Here is a 15,499-nt window from a genome sequence, read left to right as displayed (position 1 = left end):
TTGGGACTGTGCTCGAGCCCTTCCGCATTCTTTACTTCTCCCTTCTATAATTTATGCGAGTTCAGTCTGCGCTTGCATGAGGTCTATGTGTTACTCTTCCTGTCTCCTTGACTTTTTGCGAACTATATTTTAAGATGTTCAATTAGCACCAGCTCACCACCTTACTACACTCATGCAACAACTAAAAACAATTACAACTTACACCATTCGCTAAAGGCAGTACCAAACGGAAAAGAACAGGGATGGGGTGAGGTATGTCTAACATTATACACTTACACTGAACAAAATATAGATACGAAAAACTGGCGAGACACTACCTTAATTGAGGACATGCTTGTAAATTTCCCTAGAAGCTTGTAATTAATACTTGATAGCCTTTAAGAAAAAAGCAGTAGGAAAAGAATAAACGCTTCACCATTTAAAGCAGCTTGAGTGTTTCTTGAGGTGTGAAATTCGTTGCACGTGCGTTGGATCATACAAAACAGGTGTACAGCAAATGATATTTAGAGCTCGACATTTCGCGAGAAATAAGTGCCGGCGTCAAAAATTATTTCGCGGGCACAATTTTTTGCGATGGGATGTGGTAAGCTATGCATTAATAACCATGGGGTGAATTCTTTGCAGCACCAATTTTTGGCAATTCTTTTCTGATTACGAATCGCGAAAATGAAATCGTTTGGAGACGACTCCGCGGTGGAAGCTACATGCTTGCTCGATCAATAAATCGCTGCTTTTTGTCGGGTCCAGATCTCCGCACGCAATGGCGTCGGCGATAGAAGGGCGCCGCACCGCGCGCTTCCAGACATTCCAGTTTACCGGTAAACAATACGCCAGAGGGAGGCCAATCAGCCCCCCCCCCCCCTCCTCTTCCGCCTTTGACCCCCACCCCCCGTCTCCCAAAGAGTTCCGCCACTACTGATGGACCTTGAGCGAGTACAGTCTGCATAGGGGAAAAAAGAAGAAAAACAGTCTCGCATAACACCATTCGCGCACAATTAATAATACTGGTAAAAGCAAGAAATGTACAGACAATAACAAGCCTTCTAAACGCAGGAAATAACCTAGCCCTAACGAACAAAGAAACAAACTAAACTTACTTCGGATCCCGTGCCATGATCTTGGCTGTTGGGTTGATTTGACGCAGTTCCACTTCTCACAGTCGCTTCCGTCTTTTTTCGGACACGTTTGAAACTAAGGCATACTCCAGGCATCATGACTAATCGGGAAATTTAACCGTCAGTCGGTCGTGAACGCAGGCATTCAAACGCACACGGCCAACACGGCCGGCAAACCGTGCGGAACATAGGCTGTTGATTCGTTGAGATTGTTCTCGTATCTTCAAAACGTTTCAAATAAAAGAATAAAAAAAACGCATTATAAAACTCATAAAACACACAGTAATAATAAATTATTGCGCACGTTATTATTTCCATATTATTTTGAATAAGTCCTGAACACGTATCAAAATATCAAATCTGAAACTAACGGAACAATGGTTCGAAACGAATTCAGCAAACATGTATGCTTCTAGAAATCACGCCAGTTTAACCGGGCGGCTGTAGCGCAGTTTGTCTACGCGCTCTCTTGCTGAGCCTACGGACGTTGGTTCAAATCTCGGTGAACACTCTTTTCTTTCTATGTTTTTGTATTAGTTTGTATTATTTTAAATATCTGTTTTACCTTTTGTATTAGTTTGTATTTCTTTAAATATTTGTTTTACCTTTTGTATTAATTTTTATTATTTTAAATATTTGTTTGCCTTTTGTATTACTTTTTATTATTTTCAATCTTTTTTCTTTCTTTTCTGTATTTGTTTTTATTATTTTAAATATTTTCTATGTTTTTGCAGTCGTTGGTACCATTCTTAGGGTAATAATCACGCAGAAGGTGAAAATAAAAAGTGCGAGCCTAAGTTTGAATTGTTGCAATGCACAAACCGTAGCCCTCTTGCTTTGCCGGGATAATTCATAACCATAGGCAAACAGCACAAGTCCTTTCAAAGAAGAAAGCAATGTAATAATAATGAGCATATTGCAAGCAAATTGGGAAAAGGCGTAAGTGGTAAAACTGCCACAGGAATGCAGCAGAAGTTTTTCTGAAAGTGGCCATCTTCACCCACTATTGAATAAAAAATACCGCCATTTTAAGGAAGTAATTTAGCTGAGCTCATAGCGCGCTACGTATTATGCACATCTCTTAATATTCTTACTTCCGGAAAGTAGTATTTAATTTGTTCTGGTAGATCAGTGCTATCCCCCGAGTGCCGACATGTTTTATTTATGGAGGTGGCGCGCCGCAGTTTTACTTTTTTATGAGGCCTAAACACGTTTTTATTCCTGAGATTCAAGTACAGCACGGATAATTAAACTAGCTTTCGGAAATGGTATCGTTCGGCGTTGTAACAATTATCTTTCGTAGCGTCAAGGGTTCACATTCACAAACCCGGCAGTGTGAACATCCACAACGCAGAGGTGTTTCTCGCTTTTTTGCGTTAAAAAAATAAGTTTTGAAATTCGTGTTCCTCTGGTACGGTATGTCGTATAACATAAGCTATCAAAAAGACAGATATCGTTTGGCTATGGGAACATTTGAAATATTTCTGTTAGATAATCGTAACTACACAGAAAACAGTTGATTCCTGCCTGAAATAGCATATTTTAACACTCAATTTCTAAGCGTCATAAGCAATAAACACATCTCTTACTTTTCTAGTCTCTGGAAAATAATGTCTATTATTGTTTTTGTAACTCAAACCGCGTGCTCAATCATGCCAGGTTTTTTTTTTCATTTTTAGGCTCCGTTATACGGTTTTAATTTTTTGATCAGAGCCGAACACGTGCGTATACCACCGGACCTTAAGTATTGTTTTCAAATTAAACTAGCTTCCTGAGAAACATAATGCTCGCCGTTGTAGAATTTATTTTTCGTGGCGTAGGCGGTTATCTTCTCAAATTCTGGGCAGCAAATTTTCTTCACCGCTATGTTTTTTCTTGCGTTTTTGCGATAAAGCACGTCAGCCTTGCCATGGTGGGATAAAATACCCTAGCGTCGGCAGTGAATAGGAGGGATTGATCAACGCAGACATTTCCACTCGCTATTCATGAATTGCCGCAGTTTGTCAGAATCTCAATGACTTGACTGCATAGTGAAAAAGGCAAAAAAATAAAACTTTGCCGGTCAGTAAACGGATCTTCCATGACGGGGTTCGCCAGTTTGAACAGGAAAGCGCCGATGCCGGCCAGTCACTGATATGCACCATAACTTCCATGTAAATACTGGCCATCAAAGGGTATATTAGCTTTCACTTCACAAAATACTTTTTATTTTCGTGATTGTTTTTTGTTCAGATAAATTCTGGATTACGTTAATATGAAACATACAGTGAACGCCAATATCAAACCTCTCACATTTTTTTTTCTTTCTGTGTTGTCTCAAAATCGTCACTAGCGACACGTTTCAGACTAAATGAATATCAGGTTTTCTGTTCCGCCAGCTGTTGATGACGGTCAATTTACCTCGTTTCTTCCCTTACAGAAATGTCATATATGACCCAGATATATTTGATATAGGACCGTATATGGGCATATAAGTAGACATATACGGTCATATATTGCCATACAAGGGCTGAAATTAGGGCAGATATGGTAAGGTGACACCATATATGACGACATATATTGCCAGATAAGGCCATATATGGTGCCAGTGCGTGCCATATATAACAGTATAGGACGCCTGATACTCCTGTATATGGCACTATATGGTGCCAGTCAACATGTAGATGCAGGTAGCACTCCGCGTCGGCCGGTATCGGGACTACGCCGGCCGGTCCATGGTAACAGGATTGCAGCACCCGGCAATGGGCACCGGGGAGCTACCGGCCCCGGCCGGCGTCGGGGTTTCGTCTTGCTCACTGGCCAGTCCAGCCGTAGAACTGGCCGGCATCGGGTGTTTGCTGTCTTTGCTGAGTAGTCTTTCCATGGAGGTTCCAGTAACTGGCCGGCATCGGTATTTTGCTGTTTTTGATGGGCAGTATTTACATAGAAGTTCAGTGACTGGCCGGCATCGGCGCTTTGCTGTTCGCAGGCTGGCGAGCCCCGGGAACTTCCGTTTACTAACCGGCATCGTTCTATTTTTTTTTTGCCTTTTTTAAAAAACTATGCAGTCACGTCATTGAGATTCTGACGAACTGCGGCGATTCATATGTAGCGAGTGGAAATGTTTGCGTTGATCAATCTTTCGTAAATGACTGCAGACGCTGGCGTATTTGAAAAGGCTGACGTGTTTTATCGCGAAAACGCGTAAAAAACAACAAAAAAACAATGCCGTGAGGAATATTTCCAGTCCAGGATTTGAGAATCTGACCCCTTACGCCACGAAAATTAAAATTTACAACGCCGAACGATACTTTTTTTCAGAAAGTTAGTTTAATTTGATGTACTATACTTAAGGTCTGGCGTTATACGCACGTGTTTGGCACTGATAAAAAAATAAAAACGGTATAGCGGAGCCTCGAATGAAAAAAGAAAAAAGACGTGGCATGATTGAGCACGCGCTTTGAACTACAAAAACAATAATAAACATTACTTTCCAGAAACTAGAAAAGTAAGAGATGTGTTTATTGCTTATGCCGCTACGAGAGGTACATAAATCTCCTGAGAGATCATTTTATTGGTGATTTTAATCTTGTGTGAAAATATGCTATTTCAGGCAGGAATCGACTGTTTTCTGTGGTAGTTACGATCATCTAAGAGAAATATTTTAAATGTTCACATAGCCAAACGATATGTATCTCTTTAATAGCTTATGTTACACGACGTACCGTACCAGAGGAACGCGAATATAAAAACTTTTTTTCTTTACTCAAAAAAGCGAGAAACACCAATGCGTCGTGGATGTACACACTGCTGGGTTTGTGAATGACACTACGAAAAATAAATGTCACAATGCCGAACGACAGCATTTCTGAAAGCTAGTTTAATTATCCGCGCTGTACTTGAATTTCAGGAATAAAAAAGTGTTTAGGCCTATACAATAAGTAAAACTGCGGAGCGCAACCTGTATAAGTAAGACCTGGCGGCAAGCGAGGGATAGCGCTGATCTACCAGGACAAAATTAAATACTACTTTCCGCAAGTCAGAAAATTAAGAGATGTGCTCATGAGCTATGAGCTCAACTAAATTACTGCCTTAAAATGTCGGTATTTTTGTTTCAATAGTGGGTGAAGATGACCGCTTCCATGACAAACTTTGGCTTCATCACTGCGGCAGTTTTACCACTTACATTTTCCCATTTTGCTCTAAATGTACCCATTCTTATTAATTTCATTTCTTCGTTGAAAGGACTTGCGCTGTTTGCCTACTACACTGACCCACCTATTAGCACGGAGGGAGCGAATCATCCCGGCAAAAAAGAGGACCAGGGTTTCTGAATTGCATCAATTCAAATGTGGGCTCGCACTTTTTATTTTCACCTTCTGCGTGATTGTTAGCCTGAAGAACGGTGCCGACGACAGCATAAACATAGAAAATATTTAAAATAATAAAAACTAATACACGAAGTGAGAAAACTTTTAAAATAATAAAATCGAATTAAAAAAGGTGAGAGAAAAATATTTAAAATAATAAAAAGTAATACAAAAAGATGAGAAAAATATTTAAAATAAAAACTAATACAAAGAGGTGAGAAAAAATATTTAAAACAATACGAAATAATACAAAATAATACAAAATAATACAAAATGAAACAAAATAAAACAAAATAAAACAATATAAAACAAAATAAAACAAAAAGGTGATAAAAAAATTAAGAAATAAAAACGAATACAAAAAAAGTGAGAAAAAATATTTAAAGGAATAAAAACGAATACAAAAAAGTAAAAAAAAACATTCAAAATAAAAAAAAAGTTATTATTTTATTTTCATCATTATTTTATTTATTATTTTATTTATTATTTTTTATTATTTTCATCATTATTGTCCAGCTCGCTTGCCCCTTTGCATTTAATTGCATTATAATTAAAAGAAAACAAATACCACTTACGGCGATTCTAACCAACGACCACAAGCTCAGCGAACCAGAGCGTTAACACACTACGCTACAGCCGCCCTTTTTTTTTTTTTTTTGTAAAATGTGTTTATTTACATATTAAAAGCATTACAGAGGGCCACCTTGGCCAAAGAGCACTCGCACAAAATGAGACGTTATTACATATGCATAACCCGGTACATTCACATAGAGGTTTGAACATTATACAATGTCTAGTGCTTAAATGTTCCTCTTTTTACCATATAGTTTCTTAAAGCGACTTGCATCGCTGGCCATGACTCAAAACCCGGCATTTCAGTGTGTTCCAGGAGGCTACTGGTGTATGCAAAGTTGTCAACAAAGTGGTGCCAAGCAGGTTTGCCCTTTTCTAACACCAGCGTGTGGTCCGTTCGAGATCTCCAGATGGCGTGCAACCCGAGCAGCAATAGCACTTCTGTGCATTTTTTATTTTCACCCGTCTCCACTTGAAGATATTTCAAGTTCTCCCAGTTCAACTGTGCACTGATGTTAAAAGCATTTCGAAGTTCAGACCAGAATATTTCCGCATTAGTACAGAGCAGAAAAACGTGTTGCAAAGTCTCCGGGAAAGGACACAGTGCACAATTGGTCGACCATGCTACAAAGAACCCTTTTCTCTCAAGCCATGTTTTAACAGGCAGCACTTCTACATGAAATTTTACGAAGAAGTCTTTGATGCTTGTTTTTACAGGGAATTTACGCAATCTTTTGAATACACTCGATCCTTCTGAATTTCCCGGTGGGGGGCGGTACATTGGAGGTGGAATGACTAAGTCAACAGTATCCCAATACAGCCTTTTTCTGTTCACTTGGATTAGGTAGTCCCAGGAAAACCTGGCGTGGAAGAAGTGGATCGCATCATTAATTTCTTTATAAAATCTGAGTACTGGTGCTTTCATTGAGGCTTCTTCCGTACTTACTATCCAGGAGGGCAAGTACCGTCCCGTTAGACGTTTTAGCGCTCGTGTTGACACCGGATTAATCTGGTCCCGGAAAAACAGAAAGCGTTGAACTTTTATTTTTAACTCTAGGTTCACAAGCCCCAAACCGCCTTTGAACAGGCTCAGAAACAAATTGGTTCTACGCATTCGTTCAAATAAAGATTGCCAGATGAACGTGGCACAAAGTCTGTGGAATTTATGGATCTCTCCTTGCCGGGATGGTATAATTTGTGCCGCGTACCATACACTCGAGAAAAAGACAGAATTACAGACAAACGTTCTGTTAAAAAGAGAGAGATGTCTTCCATACCATTCGTTCATTTTGCCGTTAACCTTGTTTAAATGGATACCTTCATGGCCAGTGCTCAAGGATTCCGTCGCCAGTCCAATACCGAGGTAATTATCGAGTGAGCAAGACCACTTTATTCCCATATATTCCTCTGGTTTGAACGTCCACGGGCCAAGCCAGGATCCGGTCGATTTAGAGGTGTTCATGGCTGCTCCTGATAGTTTGCAGAAGTCCTTTATATGATTCAAAGCCAGTTCCAGCTCTAGCTTCGACGAACAGATCAAAGCGACGTCGTCTGCGTAGGCTAATATTTTGGTCGGCTCGGAACCTAGATTAACACCACAAATATTGACATCGGTCATGATTGATCTACACAGAGGTTCCAAATATAGAGCAAATAACAAAGGCGACATCGGGCATCCCTGCCGAACTGACGATTTGACCTCTATCGGGGCAGTTTGTTGTCCGTTCACTAACAGCCGGGTTGTGATGTCTTTGGAGCAAATTTTTATGTACTTCGTTAGCCTTTCTCCTAGGCGGCATCGTTCAAGAAGCGCAAAAAGAAAGGAGTGTGACACTCTGTCAAACGCTTTGCTGAGGTCTACTTGCAGTACTCCAATTGGGTACTGTTCCGCCTCCGCTGTCTCACATATGATTCTCATTGTGTGCGCGTTTGTAGTGATGGATCTGCCTTTAAATCCGTAGGGCTGGTGCTCTCCTACGATGCCGCTTAATCCCACCTCCAGACGTTTGGTAAGAATTTTCGCCAGAATTTTGTAGTCTGTGGTCAGTAGACTGATTGGTCTTAGGTTGTCTACAGTAGTGACACTGGAGGCAGTGTTTTTCTTCGGGATAAGCACAGTCAATGCTTGTCGCATCGACGGTGGCAGCAAATTGCGTTTTAAAATGTCTTGATAGACGGCCCGAAGCAGCGGGACTAGCAGATTCGTGAACTTTTTATAAAACAGTGATCCTAGGCCGTCAATTCCGGGTGACTTCCTGACTTTAAGAGTTTTAATCGACTCTTCAATTTTTTTTCCGTAATTTCACTGTTTATTCTTTCCGAGATCTCTGAAGGAATTTCAGGCATAACTTCCAAGAATTCCTCGAGACAGGTTCCACTTCCATATTTTTGCCCTCCCAGTAGTTTTGTGAACGTGGCGACCAATTCTTTTTCTATTCGCTCTTGCTCCGACACAATCTCATCTCCAGTTCGTAGCGATGTGATTTGGTTGCGGCGTACGTGCAAACGTTCTTTAGTTTTGAAGATTTTAACCGGTCTTTCTTCGAGCTGTAGCGCTTGCAGCCTACATCGCACCATCGCTCCCTGGTACTCCTTCTCTAGAAGCGAGAGCAGCTTCGATTTGCATTCGCGAATGTCTTCCGCGAATACTCCTGGAGTATGGTTTTCTTCACGAACTAAGATTCGCAGAGTATTTTCTAGGGAGCGTTTCTCTGCTCGCGCTCGTGCAGCCTTTTCTTGGCTGAACCGGAAAGTAATTAACTTTACTTCTTTGAGCAATTCCCAGCTGACGGCATCTACCGCGCCTACTTCGCTTGTATTCCGGATGACGTCCTTAATTTGCTTAATTAAAGTTTCATCCTCTAAAAGGCTTTCATTCATTTTCCAGGAGCTCCAGCTCGAGGCTCTTTTTTCCTTACGCTTTGCTCTTCCTAAACAGACCGAAACGACTGCGTGGTCGGAGAAGGCCACAGGGGTAACCGAGTATGCGTCAGCAGTCGCCACGCATTCACTTGAAGCGTACACTCGATCGAGACGGGCGTGACAAGTGCCCTGCCAATGGGTATATACTAGACCCGGTGCTGCCACCACCTCTGTCACATCTTGAAGATCGAAATCCCGCAGTAGTTTATTCAACTCTACGACACTGGAGTCCGATTTTAGCCCGTTGGAGCAATCTCGTGCCTTTAAAACACAATTGAAATCTCCCGCCAGTATCGCCTTTGCAGGCGTATCTAAGTATTCCCGTAGATTGATAAAAAACGATTTGCGGTCGGCTGGCGCATTTGGTGCGTGCACACAAACAAGCTTAAAGATATCACCGTGAAACAGCATATCTACTGCACAGATCCTTCCACTCTTATCACTTTCCCACTCGGGAAGTAGCGTGAAAGCTTTATCTTTTCGAATGAGAAGAGCCGCTCCCCCGCTGTGCGCGACAGCGTTAGAATGGAAAAGACTGAAGTGTCTCTCAAAAAACAAAGCCATTTCTTGTACCTGTAAGTCGGAGGCGAGCTTCGTCTCCTGTAAGAACACAATATCGGCATCCCTTTTCAGTAGTTCGTTGAGTACCCATTGTTTTCTCTTCCGCACAATTAGTCTGATGCAGTTTAGGGTTAATACATTAAACCGTTTTTTTCATTTGTTAGCTAAGAAAGAGGTAGGAACCTAAAACCCTATACTGACGCGCTCGAACTAGCAAGGAGAAGCACTCACTACGAGCCGCGGTAGGAGGTTCGTGCCAGGTTCCGTGCTAAGAGTCCGTCTCGAGGCGGTTGTCCAGAGCCGCACGGAGCGTGGGCGGCTTGCGCCGTCCGCGACACGGCGTGACCAGTTTCGAACGCTGTTGGGTCGGCATACCGTCCTCTGCCCCAGGGCTTCGGTCTTGCTCGTGCGGTCGCTTGGTTGGTGTAGCGGCTCCCGCTACCATGGCTTCGTCCCGCATTTCGCTGTCAGAGAACCCACCATCTGGATCTGGTATCTTGGCTGTAAGTTGCGACTCTTTCTCCGGCGTTGTAACAGGCGCTTCCATGCCACCTTGTTGTGGTTCCCCAGAGGGAGCGTCCGAGGGGAGCTCGACCTGTGGAGTAGGTTCCCTGGTTTCAGACGTCGGCATTTCGGCAATCCTCGGGGCCGCAGGAAGCGTCCTTACGGTGGCGTTCGCACTGGCAGCTAGCTCGGCTTCCGCTTCGTCCATAATAAGGTCGGTGTTCTCGTCCGGAAGTGGTCCAGCCGTTGCCACTGCGTAAGATTTGACGCAGTTTTCCCTTGTGTGGCCGTAGCGGTGGCAATCGTCACAACGGGGGACGCGGCAGTCCTTTCGGATGTGGCCGGTCTTCTTACACCGAAGGCAGAGCGGGGCTCGTCCGGGCACTAGGACGAGTGCAGAGCCGCCGAAGAAACGCAGTTGATGCGGGACGCTTTCTTTACTGACGCCTTCCTTGAGAGTGATCCGAACAAGCCTTGTTGTTGACTGGACTCCTTGAAAACCTTGGGCTCTCCACGTCTCACGGGTTACTTCGTGTACTTTGCCATATGGCTCCAGTGCTCGTCGAACTGTGTCGTCGGGGACGTGATAAGGCACCCAGTGAAGTTTCAGACAGGTTTCCGAGTTCTTCGGGTCTATGAGGATACATCGCTTGCCTTTGACAGTCAGTTCCTTGGCGGCGAGCAGCCGGTTCCTCGTTGACGCAGAGTGGAAGGTGACGAGCCACACGTGGTTCATTTGATAGGCGCCAAAAGACGCCACGTCGCCGAGGATTTGCAGTCGTTGCAGTTCTTCTCGAAAGTCCTCAATTCGGTACGGACGGCCGGTTACGTCGCAGTGTAGAAAAACAGAATTCACAGTGGCTGCTTCAGAAGGCAGAGAAGGCAGAAGCATCTTATAATCATCAGCAGACGAGATACCGCGGCCGGCAACGGCCGTTATCATCGCTCCGTCGGAGTTCGCCATCCTATCGACCGATCGCTGCGAGCGCCGGCAACAGAATGAGGCTACGCTACAGCCGCCCGGATGACCTTCGCTCTCTTTGGCTCTCTTTTTAAAAGGTTAAATGTCGTCTAAATTGTTGTTTACGGTTTTCATCATTGCAGGCTTAGTTTCGTATTTATTATTTTGCAACATGTTCAGGACTTATTCATAATATTGTAGCGAAATTGATGTGCGCAATAATTTATTATTGGTGTGTATTTAATGAGTTTTATAATGCGGTTTGCTGATCGTTTTATTTCAAACGTATTGAAGATACGACTCCACCTCCAGAAATTAAAAACAGCGCGGAAAGACGAGGACCAGACAAAGAAGTGACACGGACGTAGCGCTGTGTTTAATTTCTGAAGTATGTACCAACTCGCCCAAGCCTCAACTTTAGCATACGACTCCAATCTTATCGAAGCAACGGCCTATGTTTCGCACGTTTTGCCGGCCGTGTGCGTTTGAATGCCTGTGTTGACGGCCGGCTAACGGTCCAATTACCCGATTAGTGGTGATGCGTGGAGTTTGCCTTAGTTTCAAACGTGTCCGACAAAGACGGAAGCGACTGTGGGACGTGGAACTACGTCAAATCTGCTCAACAGCCAAGATCATGGAACGGGATCGAAGTAAGTTCGTGTTTTGTTCGTTTGGGGCTAGATTATTTCCTGCTTTCAAATGGCTTGTTATTGTCTTAAGATCGCTTGCTTTTACCAGTATTACTAACTGTGCGCGAATGGTGTTATGCGAGGCTGTTTTTCTTTTTTCCCCGATGGAGAGGCCGTCTACTCGCTTAAGGTCGATCAGTTGCGGCGGAACTCCTTGGGAGACGGATTGAGAGGTGGGGGGGGGGGGGGGGGGGGGCGGCAAAGGCGGAAGAGGAGGGTGGGGGTTGATTTCCTCCCTGTGCCGTATTGTTTACTGGTAAGCTACAATGTTTGGAAGAGCGCGGTGCCCCTCTATCGCCGACGCCACTCTCCGTACTTGCGTGCTGAGAGCTGGACCCGACAAAAACAGCGATTAATTGATCGAGCAAGTTCTTAGCTTTCGCCGCCCCAGTCGTCTGCAGACACCTTCATTTTCGCAGTTCGTACCCAGAAAAAAAATTGCCAAAAATTGGTGCCGCGATGAATTTACCCCATGGTGATTAATGCAGAGCATACCACTTCCGATCGCAAAAATTTGTGCCTGCGAAATAATTTTTGACGCTGGCATTTATTCCTCGCGAAATGTCGAGCTCCAAAGATCATTTGCTGTACACGTGTTTCGTATGATCCAACGCACGTGTAACGAATTTCACACCGCCAGAAACGCTTTTTTTCCGAACTCTGATCTCCACGAGATCACAATACAAATGTTTCTGTTGTAGTGGCACGGCAGAGTCTATACTTGTTTTGCTCCAGTCTTTATAAGGGGGACGCTGTAATCCGATTCTACTCAATTATGGTGTACTAGATAGCGCTATATTTGGAGAGCTAGTCTTCTTTTTTGTAGTTGCATCGAAATATAATTCAGCTTTTAAGTTACTTGTTATTTAGCATGTAAATTTACAAGCTTATCTACATTGAAGGCAGCAATTATCTTGCCAGCACTCATGCTACGACTTTGAAGTGTATTGCGTTAACATAATTGACCAACCTTTGATTTTTATTTGTCAGTGCCTCAAGGGAAGCAAGGAGACGGAGTGCATCCCCGCCCTGCCCATTTCGATCTGGATGAACATCGTACCGGCGTGCGGTTGTGTATCACTACTGCGTGGTGCGCGTTAAAGACCCCAGGCTAGCGGTTGTACCGCGCTGGCTAAATTACTCTACAGCTGAGACAGCAGACGCCCACTGAGGCAAGCTAACTTCCGGCTGTATAAACATACACTCAATTTTTTATTTCTTTTTTTAGAAGGAGTGGGATTATGTAGAGAAGCTAGTGGGTTTTTCTATGGGTACGAAGCTGTCGGAAGTAAGGTCAGAATGGAAAAAGCACCACGAAGTTCCGCCTGGTCCCAAACAGCCACAATAATGAACACGGAATTCAGAAGAATAGTAATACGAAGGACTTACGCAGGCAGCCACACTTTCTGAGTTCGCACTGACATTTGATTATGATCACAAATATTCCTGCTTTGCTCAAGGTGGCCTAGTTTACACACCATATTGGTGATCTTTAGTGCAGCAAGAATATTTTTTCTCATAATTAAACGTCGTTGTTAACTGAACATATGTTGCTGTCTGTGTAAGTCCTTCGTGTTTTTATTCTTTTTACTTCTGTGTTCATTATTTCATTTTTATTCATGATTTAGTCCTTTTGTTTTTGTTTCTTATGTGTTTATTATTTCATTTTTTTATTTTTATAAGATTTTAGTTAAAAATATGATGCCCTCGTCATTTCCTAGTCCGGCAAACAGTGGTGACCTCGTCGTGTTCAAGGAGCAGTAACGACCTTTTCATCTTGTATAGCTTCCGCGGCGAACAACGGTGTCTGTGTGCGTGTGTGATGTGTTAATCACACGGGAATATTTGACGACCGAACGGAAAAACAAGGCCAGCGAGGAGCGACTGGGGGCTTTGAACATCACACGGTGCAAGGAAGGACTTCAACGACGAGGCTAGCAAGCCAGCCCTTGTCAAAACTGCTGTGCTGGACCGCAGAGTCGAATCAGGACTGTGACTTTGTGAGTAAGAATCAACGACTTTGGAACTTCCGTATAGTTTACAGCTTAATTGTTGCCTTCCGTTTGTTTTATTTTAATAGGTGTCTGTGTGCTGATACATTTTTAGTTTATTTTAATGGTTGTCGGTGTGATATTACAGTTCTGTTCCTTATAATTTTTTCTTGAACAGGGAAGTGCTTGTTTGGAGTTTTCACGCTTTCTTGTATAAAACTTCATTTGCAAACCATACTCTCGGTCTGCTCTCTCGACAACCAATCCCGCCAAAGGGCTGTGACTTTCCGACGTCGAATGATATGTTACAATGTTTTCTAACTAGTGATTGCCTACATTCTATCTTTGTGGCATACATATTTGTTGAATGACAAATTCCAAACCAGGCCAATAAAGATTGGTCAGTGGACTATTCTGTAGATATATCTACGTGAACACACGTTTGGGGCAGTGTGGGATAGCAATACGATGTATATTTTGCGGATACTCATAGAAATGCGTTATATGATCCCATGTCTGGACCTGGAAAGTATGGTAACTGTCCCATGGCAATAATTTTCATGTGATGCCAGGAGGAGCATCATTGGAAATTTCTTTATATGGGGTGGGTACCCTATCTACCAGACCCGAACACGGGATCATATAAAGCAGTCTATATATGGTATATAAGGAATTGGGCAGATATGGATATATAAGGAATTGGGCAGATATGGCTATATCCATCCTGATATGGCCTGATTGTGCATATCTGGCCATATCTGCCCAATTCCTTATATATCCATATCTGTATTTTTAATATAAGTCCAGATATTACATTTCTGTAAGGGTTCATACTGGCTACTGTATGTCAGGAACATCGGTGGTTTTTATAGAACCGAACTGGATGGACATCTGAGAGAATTCTAACTTATTAGTTATTACACTGAAAGCGACACATACTGATACATGTAGCGATATAGGAATGTGACAAATTTAGAGATAGAGACGTTTGTATTATAAGCACGACCACTGATTCCAACTAGGTATCCTTAATCCTAAAGTTAGATTGAACGGAAATGTATTCCCAGATGCACCACTCGCTGAAAGTAACTTTGTCAAATTGCCACGATAATTCAAGATCCCTCCTCCAGGTCATACCTGAGAATTTTATTTTTTTTATTTTTCGGTTAATATTGGTTAAAACCGGTTACCGGTAAATACTATACGGTTACGGTTACGGTTATGGTTACGGTTATGGTTACTGAAAATTTTCGTTCCTAAATGGTTTTCGGTTTTGGTTACGGTTACGGTTTGAGTCCCTGCTTTGCGTACCTATATTTATGAAAGCCCTTGAAAATGCCTGCATATGCACCATAATAGAATGTTGAGCATGCAGGCATAAACAAGGAGACCGCAGGAAAGCTATCAAAGATACGGAAATGACACTTTTCGATTGTGTGTACATCTAGCGGTGGCATCAAATTACCTCTTGTTTTTGTTTGTTTTTATGGGGAGAAAATTATGTAAAAAAAGTTATTCGACAGTTATCAAGCAATTATTTCGAAAGTAATTAAAAAATAACAAAACGTAGTCTAAGCATAATAATGAATAAGTATTGCAGAGTGCATAGAAAAAGCTAGATGGAATTAGATGGCGATGACTTGCGCTAAAATCGCCTTGATGTCACCTTTTTAGCGCCGCATTACAGCTTACTTTCTTCTGCGGTCTGAGCTCTGATCGAAGCAGCCCGTACGGTATCGGGATGGATTGTTTGCATGGGTGGTTTCATTTGAAATCGAACACGCTTGTCGGGGTGGGTCTTTTGATTTTTTTTAATATATGTAATTGCCCCATT

The 15,499-nt window shown here is 42.8% G+C and overlaps 1 protein-coding gene across 1 annotated transcript; it reads right to left on the bottom strand.

Moving 5' to 3' along the window:
* Positions 1-6,112: 6,112 nt before the first annotated feature.
* On the bottom strand, positions 6,113-11,019 carry LOC115319126. The gene has a single exon (XM_040502267.1). The coding sequence runs from the start codon at positions 10,986-10,988 to the stop codon at positions 9,789-9,791; it is 1,200 nt and encodes a 399-aa protein (XP_040358201.1). The 5' UTR covers positions 10,989-11,019; the 3' UTR covers positions 6,113-9,788.
* Between the last annotated feature and the right edge of the window lie 4,480 nt (positions 11,020-15,499).

This window comes from Ixodes scapularis, unplaced genomic scaffold (genome assembly GCF_016920785.2).
Source record: "Ixodes scapularis isolate PalLabHiFi unplaced genomic scaffold, ASM1692078v2 ptg001013l_1__unscaffolded, whole genome shotgun sequence".
NCBI lineage: Eukaryota > Metazoa > Arthropoda > Arachnida > Ixodida > Ixodidae > Ixodes > Ixodes scapularis.
Note: the sequence above shows the minus strand (reverse complement) of the source record. Positions and strands in the feature narration are given on the sequence as shown.

Bases quoted from the DNA above. Each gene is read 5' to 3' on its own strand.
- LOC115319126 (XM_040502267.1), bottom strand. From the start codon at position 10,988: ATGGCGAACTCCGACGGAGCGATGATAACGGCCGTTGCCGGCCGCGGT.